General features: G+C 34.5%; 7 protein-coding genes across 12 annotated transcripts in view; 3 read left to right on the top strand and 4 right to left on the bottom strand.

Moving 5' to 3' along the window:
* Positions 1-1,099, bottom strand: part of LOC17887770 (homeobox-leucine zipper protein HDG3) — a 5,522-nt gene extending 4,423 nt beyond the window's left edge. Inside the window, exons 1-2 of the mRNA XM_006296479.2 lie at positions 929-1,099; positions 619-727 (exon numbers count right to left, since the gene is read on the bottom strand). The gene's annotated coding sequence lies outside the window, so the exon portion shown is untranslated. The remainder of the gene's footprint in view (positions 1-618; positions 728-928) is intronic.
* A 3,090-nt stretch (positions 1,100-4,189) lies between these two features.
* On the top strand, positions 4,190-4,953 carry LOC111831166 (cyclic nucleotide-gated cation channel beta-1). Its single transcript, XM_023784920.1, has one exon. The coding sequence runs from the start codon at positions 4,282-4,284 to the stop codon at positions 4,825-4,827; it is 546 nt and encodes a 181-aa protein (XP_023640688.1). The 5' UTR covers positions 4,190-4,281; the 3' UTR covers positions 4,828-4,953.
* Positions 4,954-6,292: 1,339 nt separating this feature from the next.
* LOC17888477 lies at positions 6,293-7,092 on the bottom strand. Its single transcript, XM_006295359.1, has 2 exons — positions 6,808-7,092; positions 6,293-6,736 (listed from the first exon to the last, which is right to left on the bottom strand). The coding sequence occupies exons 1-2, from the start codon at positions 7,090-7,092 to the stop codon at positions 6,293-6,295; spliced, it is 729 nt and encodes a 242-aa protein (XP_006295421.1).
* A 481-nt stretch (positions 7,093-7,573) lies between these two features.
* Positions 7,574-9,994, bottom strand: LOC17888342 (traB domain-containing protein). Its single transcript, XM_023784679.1, has 9 exons — positions 9,564-9,994; positions 9,361-9,408; positions 9,201-9,263; positions 8,826-8,909; positions 8,636-8,740; positions 8,396-8,509; positions 8,211-8,311; positions 7,998-8,109; positions 7,574-7,898 (listed from the first exon to the last, which is right to left on the bottom strand). Exons 1-9 carry the CDS (start codon positions 9,876-9,878, stop codon positions 7,776-7,778), a joined length of 1,065 nt encoding a protein of 354 aa, XP_023640447.1. The 5' UTR covers positions 9,879-9,994; the 3' UTR covers positions 7,574-7,775.
* LOC17889503 (tRNA(His) guanylyltransferase 2) lies at positions 9,854-14,528 on the bottom strand. Of its 4 annotated transcripts, XM_023784678.1 has the most exons (15): positions 14,407-14,498; positions 14,091-14,276; positions 13,789-13,920; positions 13,647-13,697; positions 13,371-13,540; positions 13,157-13,242; positions 12,861-12,968; positions 12,256-12,512; positions 11,762-11,893; positions 11,644-11,688; positions 11,353-11,522; positions 11,147-11,232; positions 10,941-11,048; positions 10,539-10,678; positions 9,854-9,936 (listed from the first exon to the last, which is right to left on the bottom strand). In XM_023784678.1, exons 2-14 carry the CDS (start codon positions 14,192-14,194, stop codon positions 10,544-10,546), a joined length of 1,584 nt encoding a protein of 527 aa, XP_023640446.1. In that variant the 5' UTR covers positions 14,195-14,276; positions 14,407-14,498; the 3' UTR covers positions 9,854-9,936; positions 10,539-10,543. The 4 variants fall into 4 exon arrangements, with proteins under 4 accessions (XP_023640446.1, XP_023640445.1, XP_023640444.1 ...); XM_023784677.1 differs by lacking the exon at positions 9,854-9,936 and having other exon boundaries at positions 10,366-10,678; positions 14,437-14,528; XM_023784676.1 differs by lacking the exon at positions 9,854-9,936 and having other exon boundaries at positions 10,366-10,678.
* A 1,236-nt stretch (positions 14,529-15,764) lies between these two features.
* LOC17888221 (SPX and EXS domain-containing protein 3) lies at positions 15,765-19,240 on the top strand. 3 transcript variants are annotated; one of them, XM_023783994.1, is made up of 15 exons: positions 15,765-15,783; positions 16,151-16,280; positions 16,411-16,533; positions 16,644-16,726; positions 16,921-16,959; positions 17,069-17,161; positions 17,239-17,355; positions 17,432-17,527; positions 17,614-17,727; positions 17,810-17,863; positions 17,944-17,991; positions 18,064-18,214; positions 18,329-18,494; positions 18,576-18,645; positions 18,747-19,240. In XM_023783994.1, exons 3-15 carry the CDS (start codon positions 16,452-16,454, stop codon positions 19,023-19,025), a joined length of 1,392 nt encoding a protein of 463 aa, XP_023639762.1. In that variant the 5' UTR covers positions 15,765-15,783; positions 16,151-16,280; positions 16,411-16,451; the 3' UTR covers positions 19,026-19,240. The 3 variants fall into 3 exon arrangements, with proteins under 3 accessions (XP_023639762.1, XP_023639764.1, XP_023639763.1); XM_023783995.1 differs by lacking the exons at positions 15,765-15,783; positions 16,151-16,280 and having other exon boundaries at positions 16,466-16,533; positions 16,644-16,667; XM_023783996.1 differs by lacking the exons at positions 15,765-15,783; positions 16,411-16,533; positions 16,644-16,726 and having other exon boundaries at positions 16,008-16,280.
* A 312-nt stretch (positions 19,241-19,552) lies between these two features.
* On the top strand, positions 19,553-20,781 carry LOC17889024 (uclacyanin 1). The gene is made up of 3 exons (XM_006295858.2): positions 19,553-19,779; positions 19,865-20,000; positions 20,102-20,781. The coding sequence occupies exons 1-3, from the start codon at positions 19,614-19,616 to the stop codon at positions 20,589-20,591; spliced, it is 792 nt and encodes a 263-aa protein (XP_006295920.1). The 5' UTR covers positions 19,553-19,613; the 3' UTR covers positions 20,592-20,781.

The raw sequence follows: 20,781 nt of genomic DNA, 5'->3' as shown, positions 1-20,781 counted from the left end.
AAAAAAAAAAAATTAGAAAAAAAGTAACTGATGGTGATTGTTGGAATCAGAAGACCGACCAGTAGAAATCAAAGACTCAAAAAAAAAAAAGAGAGAAATCACAATTCACACATCACACAGTCAGCAGATTAACAAATAATTAACACAAACAGCTAGCAGATCAAAAAAGTTTGAGAGCTAGTCACACAATATGGATCGAGGCAAAAAAAAAAAAAAAAAATTTAAAAGGTTGAGTTTTTTCAGTCATTGTTTTTTTTATTTAATTCTAGGGTTTCACGATTTACAGAGATCTACACTATAGAACAAGGACTGAATTGTTGGATATATTTGCACAAATCTAATCAAATGACAATAGTATTTGACCAAAGAATATGATTCAATTATATTTGGGTTTATAGAAAATTAACAGATAGATGTACATAAGTCTCTATTCGTAAAGGAATGATATCATATGTATATGTATATACCGACCAGCAGCAAAGAACAAATTTTATGTGATGTATTAAATTTTTTCCCATTATTTTGTTATCGTTGTTGTATTTAATTGGTCGACACATATATAATTAAGGACGTATAAAACACAAAATGAAAAGGATAACTAGAGAATCCATCCGGTACCTTTAAAAGTTTTTGGCTGTCTAAATTAACTCAGAAAAATCAAATCTTTCAAAGCTTATTGTTTCTTTGTTAGCTTGATCTGTCTCTCCATCTTCGTCTCACCCTTTTTCTACAAACGGAAAGGGAAAAAAAAAAGGTTACAAATCTATAGACAAAATACTGTCTTCAAAATCAAGACATGTAAGGATCATTTCATCCTTTGATGTGTATGACTGATAGATACAACAACGGCGTTACGGACGATTATATAAATTCGATAATTAATTTGCCCACAAAGATGAAATCTAGGATGAGTGGATAGCTATATTACTTTGCTGTAAAATGATGTGAAAATTGGGAGTAACGTTAACTATTTTTGGTTTTGGATGGATAGCTAAGCAATAGAGAGCTTGGTCGGAAATCAACTAATGGTTTTAGAAAGCGGTTTTGAGGGGAGTGAGTGGTGGTGATGAGAGTGAAAGTGAATTTAATGGGTTGCAGAGACACATATTTATAGGTGGAGAGGGGGAGACACTTGCTTAACCCTACACGCTCAAAGAATAGAGAGAAGGCAAAAGATAACGTTAAAGAGGAACAAAAGAAAAGAAGACAAAAGATGCTTCTATCTTTCTCTACATGTGTCACAAACTGATTGGGTTCCCATATCCGGTTATGTTTTTATTACATATTATACAAAACATATTAAATAGCTAAATATTTGTTTTTTACTGATCATTAGAAAGATAAAAAATATAATTAGTTGTAGTCTCAATGTGATTTGTAATATTGTTTTAACCTTTTTGGTATTTTCAATTTGAGTCCTCTTTGAATTTTTCACTCTCGAGAAACAATTATTTATGAATAACATATTTTGCTTATATGGTATGAACCTAGGTGAAAAAAATGTAAAAGAATTCAACTATTAAGATTTAAAATTCGTAGTGAACGATAAAAATGATTTAACTTTTTTGATATTGTAGTTTTACATCAAATAAATTGTACATATTTGACATCAACTGATTTTTGATTGTCCGAAGATGCATAATATTAATCGATCAAGTCAATCATACCGTGTGAGATGTACGGAATCAGTTACAAAAACGACAAATTTCAGCTTTTATTGACTCGTTCGATCGTTTTTAAAGAGAGGAGAGCCGGAAATCACTTTTCTTTTTAAAAATATCCATACTATTAGTATTGACTAGATTGATTATTTTTTGGGAAAGATATTTAAAATTTCAATAGATGAAAATCCATACAAATATATTTAAGTAATTGTGATAGCTAGTCAATGCATTATCCAAAGTATCCTTAAATATAATTAGTCATCGGTCAACTATTTTTCTTATCAACAATATATGGATAGGGAGTAACGACCGACACTAAATAAAACACACAAATTTAGGTATAAATTTTAGTCGTCGGTCAAAAAATTCCTTTTAACTATTTACCATCTAAAATAAGTTTGACCAGAAAATTAATCATAATAGTCAAACTTAAGATAATTATTAGAATTTATTACTAAAGACAGAATTTTTATTCTATAAGTGAAATTAAACAAATAAATATCCGATCCATTGAAATATAGCTAGCCATGGTTGATCTGTTACCTCGAGTGATACAAAGTGAAAATTTATAAGTCATACTGTACTAATTTATAAGAATTGATGGAATACAACAATAGAATATGATAAATAGAAAATTACATTTGATTAAAAATAAAGCAAATACCATTTTATATGTATTTTCAATTTTAATCTAGCACAATTGGTTCTATTATCATGTAACTTTCAACTATTCTTATTATTATTTTACTTTTAACTGTAGTCCCTTTATGTAAACCAAAATAATTGCATTATTTCACAGGTATTTACAATATTAATTATACTTACAGTTACAGAAAAAAAAGATTTGGCCGTAGTTCATTTACACTAATCAATAGTGTAACTAAATCCCAACTCAAATTATAAATTAAGCAAACCAAAATGGTCTCGACAGCTAATCTTTTTTGTATGCCTCTACATTGGTCACAGACAGCTAACCAAAGTATTAACAGTTGATTAGTTTTGTGGCCTTAACATTTAACTTTTGGTTTTTGCTAATTAACAGTTGTTTTTAATTACACACAAGTGACAGTCTGTGTAGTTTTGTGGTTTTATGCAACCTTCATGAAATAAGCATGCTTGCCTGTACACTTGTCAGTTGTGTACGTTTTTTCTGAAAAAAAATTTGGACGTTATATTTGTTTAGTGTGTACGTTTGTTTCGTGTACTCATTGCTATACAAATGTTCTTTGTTTTTAACTTCCTTATCCTTTTTTAAATATATTAATACAAAAGTAGCTTTTAATTAATATGTTTTTTTCCTTAATTTTTTCTTTTAAAGATACAAAATACAAAAGTGGCTTTTCAATTCTTTCGTTGGACTTAACATGTGAGGTAGGCAAAAAAAAAAAAAAAAAAACATGCATGAGGGAGATGATTATTTAATGTACTATTTTAACTGTTCGCATTGGATAACTATGATTAATATATATTAAGTTATGTTACAGACTCAACCTTACAATACGAATTATCAATCATTAGACCATGATTACCACAATAAATTAGAATATGAAACTGTAACATACAGAGTTGCATGCTACTATATATATTGTTTGATCAACCAGTGAAGTTTTTGAGGATTCTGAATAGGTCTGGTCATCCAAAACTCGCACCAACTACTTGATTTCTTTGTATGTTATATAGTTTTCAAACCCTAAATTAAACCATATTCAGAAATCAGAATAGGTCTGAATGTCTGATTATCCAAAATACACACCCACTACTTGATTTTTCTTTTTAGGTTATATAACTGTATTTTTCTCCAAGAAAAAAAATCATTTACAATATAATTAAAACCATATAGCTAGCCTTTAAGCTAAATTAAAGAATTACTGTAAAACTTGGATTCAAGAATGTGTTCAAGTAATCATTTATCCACTATGTATATACACACAACTTCCTTGGTACGCAACTACACATACCAAATATTTGATGGATTAAAGCAATATTCAAGGGTTAAACATGAAACCTCTAGGATATATATATATGGAGAAGAACTAATTAATAAGCCCAAATTATAAACTCATCACGACTAAATGTTAAGAGTATGTAGAAACGATCCTTTGGTTGTTGTTACTTGATAAATTTTTTAAGAGGATGTTATTTCTGTTCGTTTTGATGTATATTTCTGATGAGGATTACATACAAAACCAGATCGATTATCCGTGAAATATAGACTAGAATTAGAATAGAACCCTAAATATAATAAAACTAAGAATTTAATCATCACATATTTCCCTAATTAAATTTTTATTTCTTTTTGTTAATTATTTCAGGAGACAGATCTTTGTGGAATAATAATAATTCCCACCAGTCAAGAAAAAAATGTAGTTGCAAGATATCCGCAACGAAACTGAAATTAATTTCCATAAAATATGAAGCGCATTATCCGATACTAGATTGACAATGAAAACTGCATGCTTTGTGTTTTAATTTGGTTGGTTCATGTTTTCATACATATAGCAATATCTTGAAACCAAAAAAGCCATTACCAAAATATAATAACCAAAAACAAAATAAAAACAGAAGAAGCTATGAATATATTTTGTCTTTACAATCAAAATCATAAGATCAAAAAATTATGAAGGTGAGTGTGGAGATAATAACAGGAACGTTCATAGATGCGGACGTGAGTGAGGATGCGACGGTCAAGGAGTTGAAGGAGAAGATCGCCGCGGAGGTGAAATTACCGGTGAAGCGTTTGATACTCGTGATCGGAGATGAAGAGGAGAGAAGGGTGGTGATGGAGGATGAAGATGAAACGAGGTTAAGAGATTTAGATGTGGGAGAATGGTCTCATGTGTATTTGTTCTTTATGCATCCTGATTTGGTTTCTGAGGAAGAGGAGAGATCTAAAGGAGAAGGAGAAGAAGAAGATGAAGATCCTATGGAGGAGGAGGTTTCTTCGGACGCAGAGAGTGGAAAAGGAAAGGAAGAAGAGAAACCAAACGGGGAGGTGGAGGATGACAAGGAGATGAAAAATGAAGAAGAAGGTAGAGATGAGAAGGTTGAAGATGATGAGGAAGAAGAGAAGGAGATGATTAATGGAGAAAAAGCAAATGATGATGATGGTGTTAAAGAGGAAGCAATAGAGGGTGAAGAAGGAGATAATAAAGACTCGAATTGATGAGATTTTTTTTGCTTTTGTGATTATCTTTGTTTTATTTGTCTTTCTTGGTATACAAGCAAACAATCAAACATTGTCTTAGGTTACCAGTTTAATAAAAAAAAAAAATTGAGTTTGATTTGGTTCTTTGGTTTCGTCTTCTTTATCTTCTCTGTAAAGAAAGAGCAAAAGCTTCTCCATGAGACAGAGTCGGATTCTCAATTATAGTTACCATTTCCTACTAGATAATCCAGCTAAACGGAGAAACCGGCTGGTCAAAAGCTTCTCGGTTTTCTTAATCAATAGAAAATAATTATTTCGTGTGTTTTAGAATGGTAACATGTTTGTAGAAGTTTTAGAGTGGTGATATTTACAAAAAAAATAAAACTAATAAAATTTTAAAATTCCATTCGATACATTGCTATAATTTTTTTTTTTTTAAAGTAAATACATTCGATACACCATTACTAAACATACATTTGTAAAGTTTTTAATATAATTTTAAAAATCCGAACACTTTCTTGAAGATGTAGATATCGTTTATAACATCTCAAAATTGTAAGATCCACATATTCTACTATACATTGCATTAGTACAGAGATATCCAACTTTTTTAATGATCCTACAAATAGATTGTAACATCTTCAAGTTGTAGGATCTACCTATTCCGATAGTCGCACTAAAATTAATTTTCAGTCTTTATTTTTCCAAACAACAAACATATTTTTGTTAAGTAATATAATTTTTTTATCTATATCATTAGCAAAAATGTTTTCTCAAATAAAACAAAAATAATTACACGTTGCATAATATTACATTGGTAAATTACTATAAAACGTTTAGATACCCCCATGACTTTTGACCCAAAAAAATAGATTGTAACATATCTTAAAGTTATAGGGTCAACATATTATGCTAGTCGCACTATCTATTAATTCTCAATCTTTTGTATTATATTAATAATTATAATTCTTTGTAAACTAATTGACCAAATATTATCTACATAACTTAAAGAAAACACTATCTACATTCAGGAATGAGTATACTTAACCAAAACCTTTACATGGTAATTTTTTAAACAGAACCCTTAAATATTCAACAATTTTTTTGGAGATCCAATAAATGGACGGTAACATCTTAAAAAAATTTAAGTTCTACCGTATTGATCAGTTAGACATATTATCAATTAATTAACAATTGTATTCAAAATACAATAAGATTAACACATTATGTAAGTTTAAATCCTATAGTTGTGATACATCGAAAATACTAGTACAAATCACAAGCATCAGCTTCTAGACTACATGTTCTTGTATACTTAACTCCATTGAACCATACCGTTAACAGTTAATTATATTCCATCAGTGTTTAAAAGTGAATGATCCAATAATAGCCCTAAATAATGTAGTACATATATATATATATATATGTGTGTGAGTTCTTGAAAGGTACTTATTCAAAATACGAATCATAAATTTTATAAATGTCAGAACCCTCCACGACTAATAGACCCTTTAAACACAAAAAGAGTGTCGCCATTTTCAACACCATGCCAACGAAGGCTACAGTTCTCTCGCATAATACGTTGCTTGTGTACGAATATATACTCGTCTCTTGGCAACGTCTTGTTAGCTTGTAACCCTTCTCTCATCTCCGAGATAGTACAAGTTTCGTTAATCTCGACAGGGTTCCTCGCACCGTTGAATAAACTCGATGACGTCTGCACCAAGAAACACAGTTTCCTTACCGGAGCAACGTCTTTCGAACGGTTGATTGACTTAAGGAACACCACAATCTCTGAGAATTCACTGATTCCGTACTCGATCAGGTTTCTAAAATCGTCGGCTAGCTCAATCCCGGAGTAGTATAACTGCATTCGCTTTATCGGTGTGTTCTCCACAATGTGAATCTTGTCCTTCAAGCTACTCACCTGCAAAAACATTTGTATCTTGTTAATCAAGAAATCCCAAAACCTGTCATAAGATGGGACGTTGCGGTTACCGTTTCGGTTCTGTCTACTTCGACGGTGAACATTTTCGACGGGAACTTGATTGTGACGTGAATTTTTTTAGCGGCGGGGATAGTAAAAGAAGGTGCCGTGAAAAAGGGACTTAGGGTGAGGTCGATTCTGGTGCCGTCAGAGATGATTGGATAATCTTCGATGTCGAGACCGTCGAGGAGTTCCCAACAAGAGACAAAGAGAGTTAAAGAAGATGTTGGGATCTGAAGAAACTGTCCTAAGCGTTTCTTGATCTCCAACACAGATTCTTGTTCGCAGATTTCCATGGTGAATTCTTGGCTGTATGAAACAATCGTCACTATCATATTTTCAGATTCAAATAAATGTGTTTTTTGTATATTTATGGGAAAAGAAAGAACTATGATTCCACAATGCGAAATGTATATTATATACACACAAAAAAAAAGAAGGAAAAAAAACTAATAATAATACATATATATGTATAGAGTGGAGAATGCAAGTTGTTGAAATGCATAAGATATTCATGACAATTTCTGAATGTTTAGTTGGGTCTTGTGTGTGTGTGTTTGCGTCTGTTATAACATATGGTCCTATTCGTGATAGTAACAGACTTTTGGCATGAAATATTCGATTGGGTAATTTAGTGGAATTACAATAAGGAATATAATGGAAACTACATTTCAAAACATATGATTTGAGTATGAGACATGGGACAAGTATGATTTCAGTATAAGAATTAGGGGTTTAAACACAAAAAAAAATTAGTAGTTGAATTGAGAGACATGAGAAGGGAAAGAAATGATTGATAATGTACTGTATAACTCAAATGTGAGATTTGATTGTTCGTCCTTAAACCATAAATAAATAAAAATAAATCATGACATGACAGCATAAGTTTATAACAGTTATTTGAAATATATGTCATCATCTGTTATATCGCCTACGTTTTTATTCTCCTCATGAGAAACCCACTCTACCTTGAGATTGTTTACTTAGTAAGATATATGCCGGCGATTATGGCTACCCCGGCGACTACGACCACCAGGTATCTCAGAACATTCTTCATAGTATAAGTTGAATCATTTATCGGTGACCCCATCAGCTCCTCTATCTGCAAAAGACCATTAGTTACAATGATGGTGAACAATTAGCACTGGTTATAGCATTTGTTTTCCAACCAAATCTGTACACTGAAAATATTGTTACTAACCGTTATAAGTTGGTTCCATTTCTTCTTGATACCTTCAAGATGCCCTCTACCGACAACTGCCACCACCCTACGATGCTCACTTGCAACTTGTAACAATGAATATGACATGTACCTGAGAATGAGACATAACGCAATTTTTGCAAAAGGATTAGGGAAATGTATATCAGGATACCCAAGTCAGATATATATATTACACATAACGAAAATACTAACAAGTCTCGCTCATGCACAAGTGTCTCCATGAGTGATGGAAATTTCTTGCTCATATCTTGAAAAGCCGATGTCAGCATATCCACATCGTTCATGTCTTTCAGCTAAAGCCATACAATATTATCGTCAGTAAATATTCTACACTTTAAAATGGAAGACAAAGGAAAGCAAAGAACTTTTTCTTTTACCGTCTTCTCAAGTTCCTCAGATTTAGGAAGAAAGACAGCTTGAGACACTATGCTGTACACAAGTTTTATCTTGTGCCATAACGGCATCTTACCCCATGTTCTCATTAACGTGACCTGCTTCAACCAATACAAAAGAAACTGAATATACTCATTGGAACACAAATTTTAAAAATAGATATAATATATCAAACATATTGCCACAGATGAATTCCATAACATTTCTATGAACACCAAAGTCACCTGAACGGGACGATCGCCAAAAAACACCTTCCCACCATATTTTTCTGCCGCTTCACATGCCACACGAAACTCAGCACCAGGAACAACCTCAAGCTTTTTGGCGATCTAAACATAAAAAATGCAATGTAAATTATTGTTATGGAAATTTTAAGCTACAAAATCAAAGAAACTCTTAACCAAAGAAGCATGCCTTTGCAAGAAGCCATCCGTAAACTATTCCAAATAGGTTGTGGTCCCTCTTCCACATGCCAATCATTTCCATCACAGTCGGGACCTGGAGAAAACAAAACATCGCACCTTTTCAGACTAAGGAACAAGTCGATAGAAGAGCTAGGATCATAGATAAGTATGTTTGATATGCACAAACAAAATAAAATAAAAATTCCGACAAAAACTTAGGCCATTCTCTAATAATAGAAATTGGACACCTAACTCTGCTAATTTATAAAACAGAGACACATATAATGATTATCATCTTCTGGCAAAAGAAAGAAACATGATGCAGAATATCTCATAGTATTAGATGACAATAAGTAAACTGAATTGGACATTGTGTAGAGCAAACCTCCTTCGAAGTCTGAGGTTCGAGAAGAGACATACGACTTATACATAATTCCACGAAGACGACCTGAAAACCATCAGCCACGTACTAAGAGCTAGATAAAAAAAAAACATGGAAGATATAAGAAACGCTTCAGTCTTCAATGAACTGTTAGGAGAAGAACCTGTGGTTTCAAGGCACTGATTACAGCTTCAACTTCTCGACATGATTCCTACAAAAACAAATGCTTTATATATTATAGTCTAATCAAGGGAAAAAGATATGGACTGACACGTTTCAACCTTATACAAAACCAGGCTAGTTGAAGACTTGAAGTAATGAGTTCTAAAGTCTAGGGAAAGCAAACAAGATGGAAAACGAGGATACCTGTGATACATGAGCAGTACCAACCAAGTAGACATCACAAGAACCACCTTCAGCTGTGGACTCGCACGTTAGAACCATAACGCTTTTCGCAAATTCCTCGGGCAGCTCCAACTTCTCGACCGAACACTCAGCATAATTCCCTACACCGAAGATATCATCTTCGCCACTACTATCACCGATCGAGTCGTCGTCGGTAATCACTGAACCGACGTCGCCATCTTCTTCCTCCTCCCTCTCAACAACGACTATCCTGTTCCTGTCCATGTCAACGGATTCCTCTCCAGATTGAACCTCAAGCTCCGACGGCATGTCCATTTCACGACAGGGATCAAGGAAGGAGGAGTGGCTGAATCGGTAAATTCGAAGATTTTGACTGACAGAGAGAGGAAGCGTTACGAACTAAGCTAATAGCAGTATTGTCGATAGAGGTAACGCTCACAGATTATTTTTATTTAATTATTTTTATTTATTTTTGAAAAAAAGGTGTAAAGGAACAAAAGAAGTTAAAAATCTCTTGGATTCTATTACTAATTAAGTGAAAAATAGGGGGATTTCTCTTGAAATTAAATTAAAATATTGTTGTACTTATGAATGAGATTTTTTTTTATATTACTTACCTTTAATTGAAGATATCAGTCAATTCTTTTGGGAGAGATTTTATTTACCCATTATCTTTTCAGTCAAACTATTTTACTTTTTACCAAAAAAGGCACTAATATTTCTTCTTCTCCTACCAGTCAAAGGAAAAGTAATAACAAAATCTTTCTAGTAGCATTCAACTGTACCAAATTGAATTAAACCATGATGTTGTATAAGATTACTAGTTAAATAATGGGAAATTATAGAGAAAATAGACCATCTGGTTCAATATTTTTTGTAATTCAGCTTTGGTTTATGACAATAAGACATTAAAACCTGAATCTCTTTCGGTTTAGGTTTAGACTTATTAGCTTTTTGGTACAACCCAGTGGATACCTGTTTTAGGAGGTAAGAATGTGAGGATGTTGCTGCCAGAAACAATGGTCGATAATGTTAGAATGGTCTACCACCACTTCTTCTTCTTCCACTTGCTTTCCTGAAACTTCTCCCTTCTTCTCTGTGACACGTTCCTGCGTCTAAATGTAAAACTAATTTAGACAGTTTGTTTGAAATCTCTGCATAGACAAGAATAATCAAAACTGACCAAAAAAATAAAGAAATGCTTTAAATTTCACAAGTTTCCACAACATGCAAATATTTGATCAGCTAAGTAGCTAACATATGAAATAAGCTGCAAAGTTCTCAGGGCTCCTCATTTAGAGGACCCTTCTTTTAGACACTAAAGATTTTGCTGGAAAACACTAGAATAATTTTGGAGTATGATTATAAAAGTAGTACCTTTAGGCGGAAAACAGAAGAACCCATGCGGAAGATTAAAGGTAATGAGTTGTACTCGATTCCGAATTGCTGGCTAAGTAACTCGTTTTTTTCTCGTGTTTGTGTACCCTAAACAGAGCCAAATCCCAAATGTAAGTGACAAACCATTTTAGACAATGAACTAAGAGAGCGAGCATTGGCCACTAGAGAAAGGCATAACAAAGCACCTTTAAGTACTCTTGGGCTTGAGTTTTGCTTTTTCCAGACTTAACAAGCATCCAGAAACATGTATTATACTGATTATTGATGTGGCCTGCAAGACAAAACAAAATTGCTGAACAAGAGCATCCAACTCAAACTAACGATACTATTTGCTATCAAGGTTTTATCTCTCAAGAACAGACGAGTGTATCATTAATCAGACAATACTCACAGTCGACTTGTCTCCAAGCTAGATAATCCAGGAGAATCTCTGATGTTGGATAGCATACAGCTCGTCCATCAAATGATGGAGGGTACTTCAATTTTTTGTGAGGGAAGAAATCTCCCCATCTTATCACGTATGTAGACGTGAAGAAGGATACCATTGCTGATATTATCTTACTGCAATGAGATATTTGAATTATATGATCAACAGTGGAAAAGAACCAAGAAAATTCTTGGACAGACAGATTAATTTATTCTGAAACATAGAAACTTAAGGGCATTAGAAAATCAGTTTGACCTGGGCTGTCTTTTGTAAAGCTCAGATTCATTCTTCAGAACAAAGCTGCAAACCAAAGATGAACTCGATTAATATCAAGAAATGTAAATTTGATTTAAAGGGGCTGAGAGTTACATACCTGTACTCATCACTAACACCATAGGCAAAGGCAATATCTTGAAACTTCTCAAGAACAGCCACTGCACATGAATTCATAAGTTTCAGAGCTTGCTCATCATTTGGCTTCTCAAATTCATGAACTTCAGAAAATCTATCAAAATCCAAGCAAGCTCGATCAGATCACTTACACAGAACAATAGCAATCATTCAAGCAAAATACATGTGTTTATTTGCCAAAGAGGTTAACTACTGTATAAGTTCCACAATTCTACTTCTCTGTAAGTGATACTAGCATTGCCTAAATAAATCACAATTTACAGCCTAACACAAAAGCAAATGTAACGTAAGGAACATGCCGACCATAGCAGTCAGAAGTGTATAAACTTGTAATATAGCATCATAGGCTATAACTGAAATAAATCCTAGCGAACATAAATTTTTACAAGTCTAAGGCTTTTATGCAAGACACATTGTCTAACAATGAATATAGATAGAGACTAAAAAGCATATTACCTGTGAAAATGGCAGCCATCAATCCTAACCACAACCCAAGTTAATGGTAATAATCTATTCTCAAACTGAAACGACTTAACGTAGTCCGGTTCAATTTTGCCAATGTCTTTAGCAAAATTTCCAAGATCCTTATGAAGAGAGGAGTGCTCATTCCAGAAGCTTCTTGCGGCAATATTTTCTGAATGCACTAATGTTTCCCTTCTCCTCAATCGTTTTACAGGATTTCCATTCTCATCATGCTTTACAGTTTCTTCTACCTGACGAAATTCAGCCAACGTATCACACATAACGAAATATACATTGAACTGACCAATATAGAGACAAGAGAACATTTGACTTTAATATTTAACTAGCTACTGTAAATTGATTTGGTATTGAACATGCAAGATGCAGCCACACAAGACAATATAAATTTACAAGATTTTAAGCAACTGAAATTCACAATGCAAAAGCATACAACTGACACCAATTAAATCACTAAACAAAACGAACTTGCTGATCTTCATAAAGATTCAACTTACCAGTTGAAGCTTTAAATTTCTACATACGTATGCAACACATCTCAAAGCAAGCATATGAAGGCTAGAAATAATTGAAAAGATCACCTTTGTCTTAAAAAGGCATGATCCTTGACGAAACAATACAGGAAGCATTCTATAATTAATACCAAATTGCTGGAAAAGAAGCTCATTTCTCTGTTGCTTCTGAGTATCCTGCAGATATCAACAGGAAGTAGTATGATCACACAATAATATATGATTACAAGGTATGAAACCAGGTAAAGGTAAAGGGCCATAATCTATATCAAAAAGTCTAATCATAATGCTCAATACATTCCATGGCAAAAAAAAGTGTAGCTCGTCACAGAAAAATAGCATAGACAACAGTGAAGTGAACACACCTTCAAAATCTCATGTGTTTCCCTTAATGTCTTTCCACTTTTTACTAACATCCAAAAACATGTGTCATACTGATTACTGATGTGGCCTGCAACCAAATCAATGGAAGTTGTAAGAAGATCTAGATGCAAAAGCCAACAATTAATAATATCCAGAACATATATCAAGAATTTAATAAATTAAATTTTATAGAACATAGATGTTAGAAGGTCATACAGTCATGTTGTCTCCACGCAAGGTAAACTTGAAGAACCTCTACTGATGCACAACTCACAACTTTTGAAGCAAAGGAAGGAGCATATTCTAATTTTCTCTGAGGAAAGAACTCTTCCCATTTTGTTACATAGACCGCAGCAAAAAATGAGGCTACCAAAGACAAAATCTTACTGCATATGAACAAAATAAAATTAAAAAAGTTATAGTAAATGTCAAATCATACAGAAGAAAACTAAATACAACTCGACTTATCTCCCATATCGTATAAATGCAGACCAGTACCATGCTCGTCTCTGGTAAAATCTTGATGTTTTCTTGAATACAAAGCTACAGGATACATGAAAACAAGAAAAAACCTGTCAAAGGGAAACATATCAAAAACTAAGAAAAAGTAAACTAATCCAAGTGAGAATGGTACCTGTACTCATCGCTATATCCATATGCAAAGACAATATCGGGAAACTCTTCCAAAACCGCAGATGCACATGAATTCATCAAATTTAAAGCCGTTTCATCATTAGGCTTCTCAAACTTGTGAACTTGGGAAAATCTATAAACACACATATGCATAGGTAGATTCATGAGAACACCATCCTTATCAATCTCCAAGAACCATCTGAAAACACAATCTACTTGTAATAAATTCAACCTATCAGATTCTATACCACCCTCGTTCACAATGTACCAGACCATCACTGTTGAATGTGAGATTTATTTTACCTGGAAAAGTCACAGCCATCAATGCGGATGACTATCAGATTAGGAAACATAACTTCGTCTTCGGCTTCGAATGACTTGACGTACTCGTACTTGCTATTCGCCATTGTTTCTCCAAATTTTCTGAACAATGGACTCTGCTTCGTTTCTTCTTTGATTCTTCTACTCCCCAATTGAAACTTACTTGGACTGCTTGTATCAATTAACCAAAACAAATTGAAGTGAAATAAGTATCAGACCTGAGAATCAATACTTACTTCCATTGCTTACAATAACTACGGGGAAAGACCACTCAAGGCTAAAACTAAAAGCAGAGTACCCAAACGAGTAGAGGTAGTATGGACACTACGTTTAGGGTAATTCGCGGTGACGGATGTGTTGGCGGCGACAAGTTATGGCGGAGGCGGCGGCGGAGGGGGAAGGTTAATTAATTAGTTTTTGCCTCCATCTTGCTAATCGAAAATTTGGAAACATTTTGTTTTTTTGGTTCACAATCTGACAATCCAGTGGTTTAAACAAAATAAAATTACAAAAATTGTCGTGTAATCCTAAATATATAGTGGTACATCTTTTAAACAGGCATGACAAGAACATTTAAATGGATTATTTGATAACATAATTAGGCTAGCATTATGGTTAATTTTGAGAAATAATTACTCAAACATTAGTAGACAGTAGACTGGAAACAAAACTTGTTCTTGCTGAGGGCACTACAAGTCTACACAAGATCATGTTTGGATTGGACCGACCAACCTAGGACTGGTTGTTACTATGTTTCAGGCTGCTCTTGCTCCTGCCGGTTTGGTATGCCATTAATGCCAATGGCCTTATTCCATTGTCTGTCTTCATGCGTCTCCTGAGAGTGAGAGACATGCCAGCTTATTACATTCCTGTATTTGGGCTTTGGAGAGACACGTCCATATTAGGCTTGGCTTCATTCATAATGGACTTGACTTCTTTTAATCGCAATCCAATATGATAAGACCATTTCAATCGAGTCATTTAGTACCGTAGCAACAACAACAAAAAATATATTATATACGACAGCGTAGCGTAATCTGCATTATATAATCTGTCGACCAAAACAAAATGGTGTTGGCATTGACTTTTTTTATTTTAACGTCATGGTGTTTGCATTGACTTGTCTTTTTTTTTCTCCACGTAGACAGTTTTCAAATGGGACTTGTTTCAAAAAGAAAGAAAAAATACATCTTTTTCTTATTATAAAAATCAACGACTTCGACTAATAACCTCGAAGTACAACAAGTTATTATCAAAGCTTGTGTCTTTTTATATTTAAGTAACAGCATTGTCAAGTATTATTATGTCAAATATTTTCATATAATTTTTATATAGGGGCTACAGACTGTAGCCATATTCTTCCATTTCTGGATAATTTTTTTAAGTAGTACTATAGTTTTATATAAATGAAATCTAATACTATAATTAGGAGATATTGTCTTTGAGATAAACGTAAAAGAGTTGCCAAAGTCAATAACTTGCATAAGCCGTTGACCAAAAAAAACAAAACAATTTTGTTTTGTTTCTTTTCTTTTTCGTATGCTTTTAAAACAACGTTTCCTTTTCTCCGACCCCTTTGCATCTTAAAATAGTTCTCTGTCGAGGGAGAGAGAGAGAGCATAGAGGTATCCAATAAGAGAAAAAGGTGGACTTTTATCGATTGTTCCTTTTCTGGGTTTGCCTTCGAAGTCTTCTTCCTTAATTCTTACAACCTTATTTGATTTGCTGTCTCGTGAATTATTCATAGGAACTCAATGCAATGCAGTTTACATTTTTGACGTTTCGGGGAGAAATTAAAAGAGCTCCCTTTATTATTACTTTACACATTAGATATTCCGCTAAAATACAAAATAAAGGGTTTTTAATTTCTCATAGCTCCGATTTTAGTCTCTCGGCCACTTTAATTTAATAAAGCCATCGACTTTTTTTCTTTTCTTTTTTGTGATTCAGAATAAATCTTTGATGGGTTTGCTAGATTTTTTCTCTTCAGCAAAACCGATTGGGATTAACGTTATCTCGATGCGGTTGTTCATGTTGAGCAGTGTGACGCCTCCTTCAGTTCAGAGCAGGAAGCAATCTGTGTAGAGTTTCCTGTATTGCTTTTGAAGTTGTCTTCTTACGTTGAGAGCAGTGTGACGCGTTCTTCAAGAGTAAGCAATCGGAGAAAAAAAGGTACAATTTGTCTTCTTCGTTGGAAAGTCTTTCACTTTCATCGTTTCATGGTTTTATTATACAGAAGTTTAGTTGATTTTTGTAAGAGTGAGGTTTAAGCTATGTTCATTTGTGTTGCGATTGGTTTCAGAACAAAACGAGAGAGAGAGAAAGGTTTTGTCTTTGGCATCTATGTTTGGGGGTGTCTTGTCTGTGCCTGTGAATAATCCTCACTCGCGCAAATCTGCTAGTAGACACATCGTCACTAATCTAGGTTAGCTGTTTCTCTGTTTTGGTTTTATCCTTGGCCACCAGAAAAATCAGTTCTACTTAGTGATTTTGATTACCTTGTTTTTTTTTTGGATGGTTTGCTGAATTCGACAGGAGATAATGACTTGAAGATTGCAAGTATGTTTCTACGTACATTTGCAAAATTGCGAACTCCTATATTCCTTCAAAGTCTCAAAGTATTGTTCATTTTACTCAGTGTTCCTAGATTTTCTTTAGAGTTTGATTTTGTAGCATGTTTAATGATACATGGAAGGAGCTCCCTCTCTTGGTTTCATAGATTCTTGCTGATTGTATCATATCTTCAAAACTTGTCTCCTTTTTCTGTTACATCTAACCATCTGATTTGATGTTTACAATCTTGATTCTCCAGGTTGCTCTGTATATTGGTGGTCTTTATGTTTGTGGAAAGGTTGGATTTTGTACTCTTATTCTTGCAAACAATCATCTTAGCTTTTGATTTGTAGCCATCGTTTGAGTTTTCAGTCTTAGCGATATACAATAATGTTAAAAACTTGCAGGTTGGATGGGAATCTGTAATGAAAATGGGAATAGAATCACGAGAACTGTTTTTCTATGAGACATTTCTGTATTATAACCCTCTCCTTCTCATTGTGAGTTAGATTTCCTCTCTAATTAATAGTAAGTCAAATTTTTATGTGTGTTTCCTGATGAATGCTATTGTGTACAGACACTGATGGTCTGGCTCTGGGGTGTTAATCTGTGGGTCTTTTCTCGGTCTGGAGTTGATTATGCAGCAATCTTTTATCTAGGAGCAGATCATCTTAGTCACAGAGAGATATGGAAGGTATAATACAATTCTTAGTTATATCATTTGTACATTTTCTTTTCATCTGATTACATTTATGAAACCTGTGTCACAGTGTGCCAGGTGGATGACAATAGCTATATTGACTAGCATGACTGCATATCTGTATCTGTACTCGCATGGAGACGTAAAGTTGGCTGCATCTCAACCAGTGTAATAGATGCATCTTCTCTTAAAGTTGTTTTAAAAAGATTTTGATTTATTTGTTCATGGAGCAACCTTTTTGGATGTTTTCAGGTAGTTTTGTATTTGTCAGCTGTGATCATTTTGATAATCCCTTTCGATATCTTCTACATGTCATCTCGCTACTATTTGCTTTGGACTTTTTGGCGGATACTCTTCCCAGTGCAGGTAAAATAGCACTGTTGTTTCTGTTGAAGACTGGCTTTACATCATCTAACTTTCATTTGGTGTAATGGTGTATCACAAACAGGCAGTGACTTTTTCGGACTTCTTTCTAGCTGATATCTTGACTTCTCTGTCAAAGGTAACACAATTGTTTATCTTTCCTCTGTTTGTATGTACACTGAATGGAATTATTAGAAGAACAACAAATTTCTTGTGCAGGTTTTATCGGATTTAGAACGGTCAGTATGTCGGATGGTCCATCGACAGGTGAGTAATTCCCATTTCCGTATGAATGTATTGTCCATTCAATATTCAGGGAATCTGATGGATTCATTGTAGGTTGCTACTATTGCGTGGTTTGAAGCTGATTCGGTTTGCGGGAGTCATTCGGCTGCAATTCCCTTGGTTCTCGTTCTACCTTATCTTTTCCGGCTGTTTCAGTGCATTCGTCAGTACAAAGATAGCAAGGACATTGCAAACATCTACAATGGTAATGATCTGAAATCTCAGACCTTTCCGGTTGTAATAAAAACTGGTTCTTTTGTGTTTTGCTTTCGCCAGACTTCTAATATCTCACCACATGCTCTCTTTCTTTCATTTTCAGCTGGAAAATATTTAACGGCGGTGCCTGTCATCTTTCTTTCAGCCCTCAAGTATTTTATCGATCCGGATACATGGACTTACTCCATTCAGCCGGCATGGATCCTCTCTGGTCTAGCTAACACTTTCTTCTCCTTCTTTTGGGATATATTACGTGATTGGGATCTAAGGTACAGTAAATTTAAAACAGGTTCCTCCAATCTTGGATTGACTTGTCAGTTTAAGATTTCTCATCTCTTTCTTTCTTGTAGTGTCTTCACTCGGATTTTCAAATTTAGCAGACCAAATCTTTTCTCCCATCTACTCTATGGACGCCGTTGGGTAATATATAGCTTCTTGTTTTCATTAAATCGTTCAGCCACACTGCATGATATCTACAACTAGCTAAATGTGTGAATCATCTTGGTTTTACGGTTTTTCAGGTATATGTTTGGGTAATCGGAAGCAATCTGATACTAAGGTGGACATGGACGTACAAGTTATCAGCTCATCTCCGTAACAACTACATCACTGTGTTCATCATCACTGCTTTGGAGATTTACAGGCGATTCCAGTGGGCGTTTTTCCGTATAGAGAATGTGTGGTACAAAATCAACAATCCCAAGCATACTTCTCATCAGTCTAATCCTCTTTCACTCCAAAACGATATCAACAGCGAACAGGAGAAATTACTCGCTCATAGTCACAGCTCCGGTGTATAAAAATCGCAACGTTCTTGTTGTTTTTGTGCTAAGTTCTGAAAAGTTTTGAATAACAACACATACAAAATACTCTGTTACTTATACTGTAACTTGTAACTTCCATTACAGAGAGAGAGAACAGAGACTACACTGGCTCTATAATGTACAGGAAGATGTGTAATTGTCTTAGACCATTTCTCTTGGGTTAATATAAACTTCACCTGTTCTAATGTAAAGCAAGTTCATTTAATGCTTTATAAATTTACCTCTTGCTTTAGGTGCAACTAAACTGGTTTTAGACAAGTGTAGCACCATGAACATTGTCTGGTTTGTAGTGGATTAGGTAAAACGAAAAAAAATTAGCTTACTTGATCTATTATTAGTTCTTCACTTGATCCAACATAAATACTAACTCTCAACAGATACAAACACAAGTTTATTATTTACCAACTCTTATCACAAAAGATTCTTCTCAATCATTTATCTTTCTTTAACCACTATATATACACACATTTGACACCCAATGTGAATCACCAATCATCATCATCTCTTATTCTTTCAATTCTCTTGTTACTTTCATCCCAAAAAAAAAAAAGAGAGAAGAAGATAATGGCATCCAGAGATATGCTGATCATATTCACGGTCCTCGCCACTACATTCATCGGTTTAACAGTAGCTACAGACCATACAATAGGTGGTCCTAGTGGTTGGACGGTAGGAGCTAGTCTTCGAAGTTGGGCTGCAGCACAAACATTTGCTGTCGGAGACAATCTTGGTAATTGATCACATATCTTTACGTTAAACTTTTATTTCAACATCTAAGGACTAAAAACCAAAAACTCTGTTTTTGCTTCAAACAGTTTTCTCCTACCCTGCTGCATTCCACGATGTAGTTGAAGTCACCAAACCCGAGTTCGATAGTTGTCAAGCTGTTAAACCGCTTATAACGTTTGCTAATGGAAACTCCATTGTTCCTCTCACCACTCCTGGAAAAAGGTTAAATACGCTTACATACAAATCAAGACCATATGATATATTTTTATATGTTATAGCAATATTTATATATATATATATAAACTCTCGATCAATTTGTCTAGGTACTTCATTTGTGGGATGCCAGGACATTGTAGCCAAGGGATGAAACTCGAGGTAAACGTTGTACCAACCGCAGCCGCAACGGCAGCACCAACCGCACCGCTTCCAAACACTGTCCCATCTCTAAACGCGCCTTCACCTTCTTCTGTTCTACCAATTCAACCTCTGTTGCCTCTTAACCCCGTCCCCGTTCTCTCTCCATCTTCTTCTACTCCACTTCCTTCCTCCTCTCTGCCTCTCATTCCGGCACTTTCACCAGCACTATCTCCGGCAGCTGCAGCGGGGTCGTCTCTTCCCTTGTTCCCCGGCTCACCAGGTAGCTCTAGCACCACATCCACCAAAACCGTTGGGACTTTTCCTTCTAGTACAACTGGCACCACGGCTGATATTGCTGGCGCGGGCGCTACTCCAGCTGACTCCTCCTCCGCAGCGAAAACACTTGTTTCCGGATTCTTTGGATTCATGGTCGCTATGATGCTTCATTTGTTCTAAGCGTTTATTCTTAAGTGAAGAGAGATTTGTTTGCGGAGGGAAATGTCGTTTGTGTTTAATTTCTTATGTTTGTATATGATGAGACCGTGTGTTGTTGTTGCTTTTTTTGGTGCTCTTTTGTGTATTTAGTATTTGCCTTGTAAGTATATTATCCGTTTATTCTCAAATATATTACATGGTTACAATCGTA

The sequence above is a fragment of the Capsella rubella genome, unplaced genomic scaffold (assembly GCF_000375325.1).
Source record: "Capsella rubella cultivar Monte Gargano unplaced genomic scaffold, Caprub1_0 scaffold_4, whole genome shotgun sequence".
NCBI lineage: Eukaryota > Viridiplantae > Streptophyta > Magnoliopsida > Brassicales > Brassicaceae > Capsella > Capsella rubella.
The sequence above is the reverse complement of the archived record's forward strand: the minus strand, read 5'-3'. Positions and strand labels throughout refer to the sequence as shown.

Coding starts and splice junctions, on each gene's coding strand:
- LOC111831166 (XM_023784920.1), top strand. CDS start 4,282: ATGAAGGTGAGTGTGGAGATAATAACAGGAACGTTCATAGATGCGGAC.
- LOC17888477 (XM_006295359.1), bottom strand. CDS start 7,092: ATGGAAATCTGCGAACAAGAATCTGTGTTGGAGATCAAGAAACGCTTA. Junction 6,737..6,807: donor AAGTAGACAGAACCGAAACG/GTAACCGCAACG, acceptor ATGTTTTTGCAG/GTGAGTAGCTTGAAGGACAA.
- LOC17888342 (XM_023784679.1), bottom strand. CDS start 9,878: ATGGACATGCCGTCGGAGCTTGAGGTTCAATCTGGAGAGGAATCCGTT. Junction 8,741..8,825: donor ACGGATGGCTTCTTGCAAAG/GCATGCTTCTTT, acceptor TTTTATGTTTAG/ATCGCCAAAAAGCTTGAGGT. Junction 7,899..7,997: donor AATGGAACCAACTTATAACG/GTTAGTAACAAT, acceptor GGTCTTTTGCAG/ATAGAGGAGCTGATGGGGTC.
- LOC17889503 (XM_023784677.1), bottom strand. CDS start 14,194: ATGGCGAATAGCAAGTACGAGTACGTCAAGTCATTCGAAGCCGAAGAC. Junction 13,541..13,646: donor CAGAGACGAGCATGGTACTG/GTCTGCATTTAT, acceptor GTTCATATGCAG/TAAGATTTTGTCTTTGGTAG. Junction 12,513..12,860: donor CATGCCTTTTTAAGACAAAG/GTGATCTTTTCA, acceptor GAATTTCGTCAG/GTAGAAGAAACTGTAAAGCA.
- LOC17888221 (XM_023783994.1), top strand. CDS start 16,452: ATGTTTGGGGGTGTCTTGTCTGTGCCTGTGAATAATCCTCACTCGCGC. Junction 17,728..17,809: donor GGATACTCTTCCCAGTGCAG/GTAAAATAGCAC, acceptor TATCACAAACAG/GCAGTGACTTTTTCGGACTT. Junction 17,992..18,063: donor GTCGGATGGTCCATCGACAG/GTGAGTAATTCC, acceptor GATTCATTGTAG/GTTGCTACTATTGCGTGGTT.
- LOC17889024 (XM_006295858.2), top strand. CDS start 19,614: ATGGCATCCAGAGATATGCTGATCATATTCACGGTCCTCGCCACTACA. Junction 19,780..19,864: donor TGCTGTCGGAGACAATCTTG/GTAATTGATCAC, acceptor TGCTTCAAACAG/TTTTCTCCTACCCTGCTGCA. Junction 20,001..20,101: donor CTCACCACTCCTGGAAAAAG/GTTAAATACGCT, acceptor CAATTTGTCTAG/GTACTTCATTTGTGGGATGC.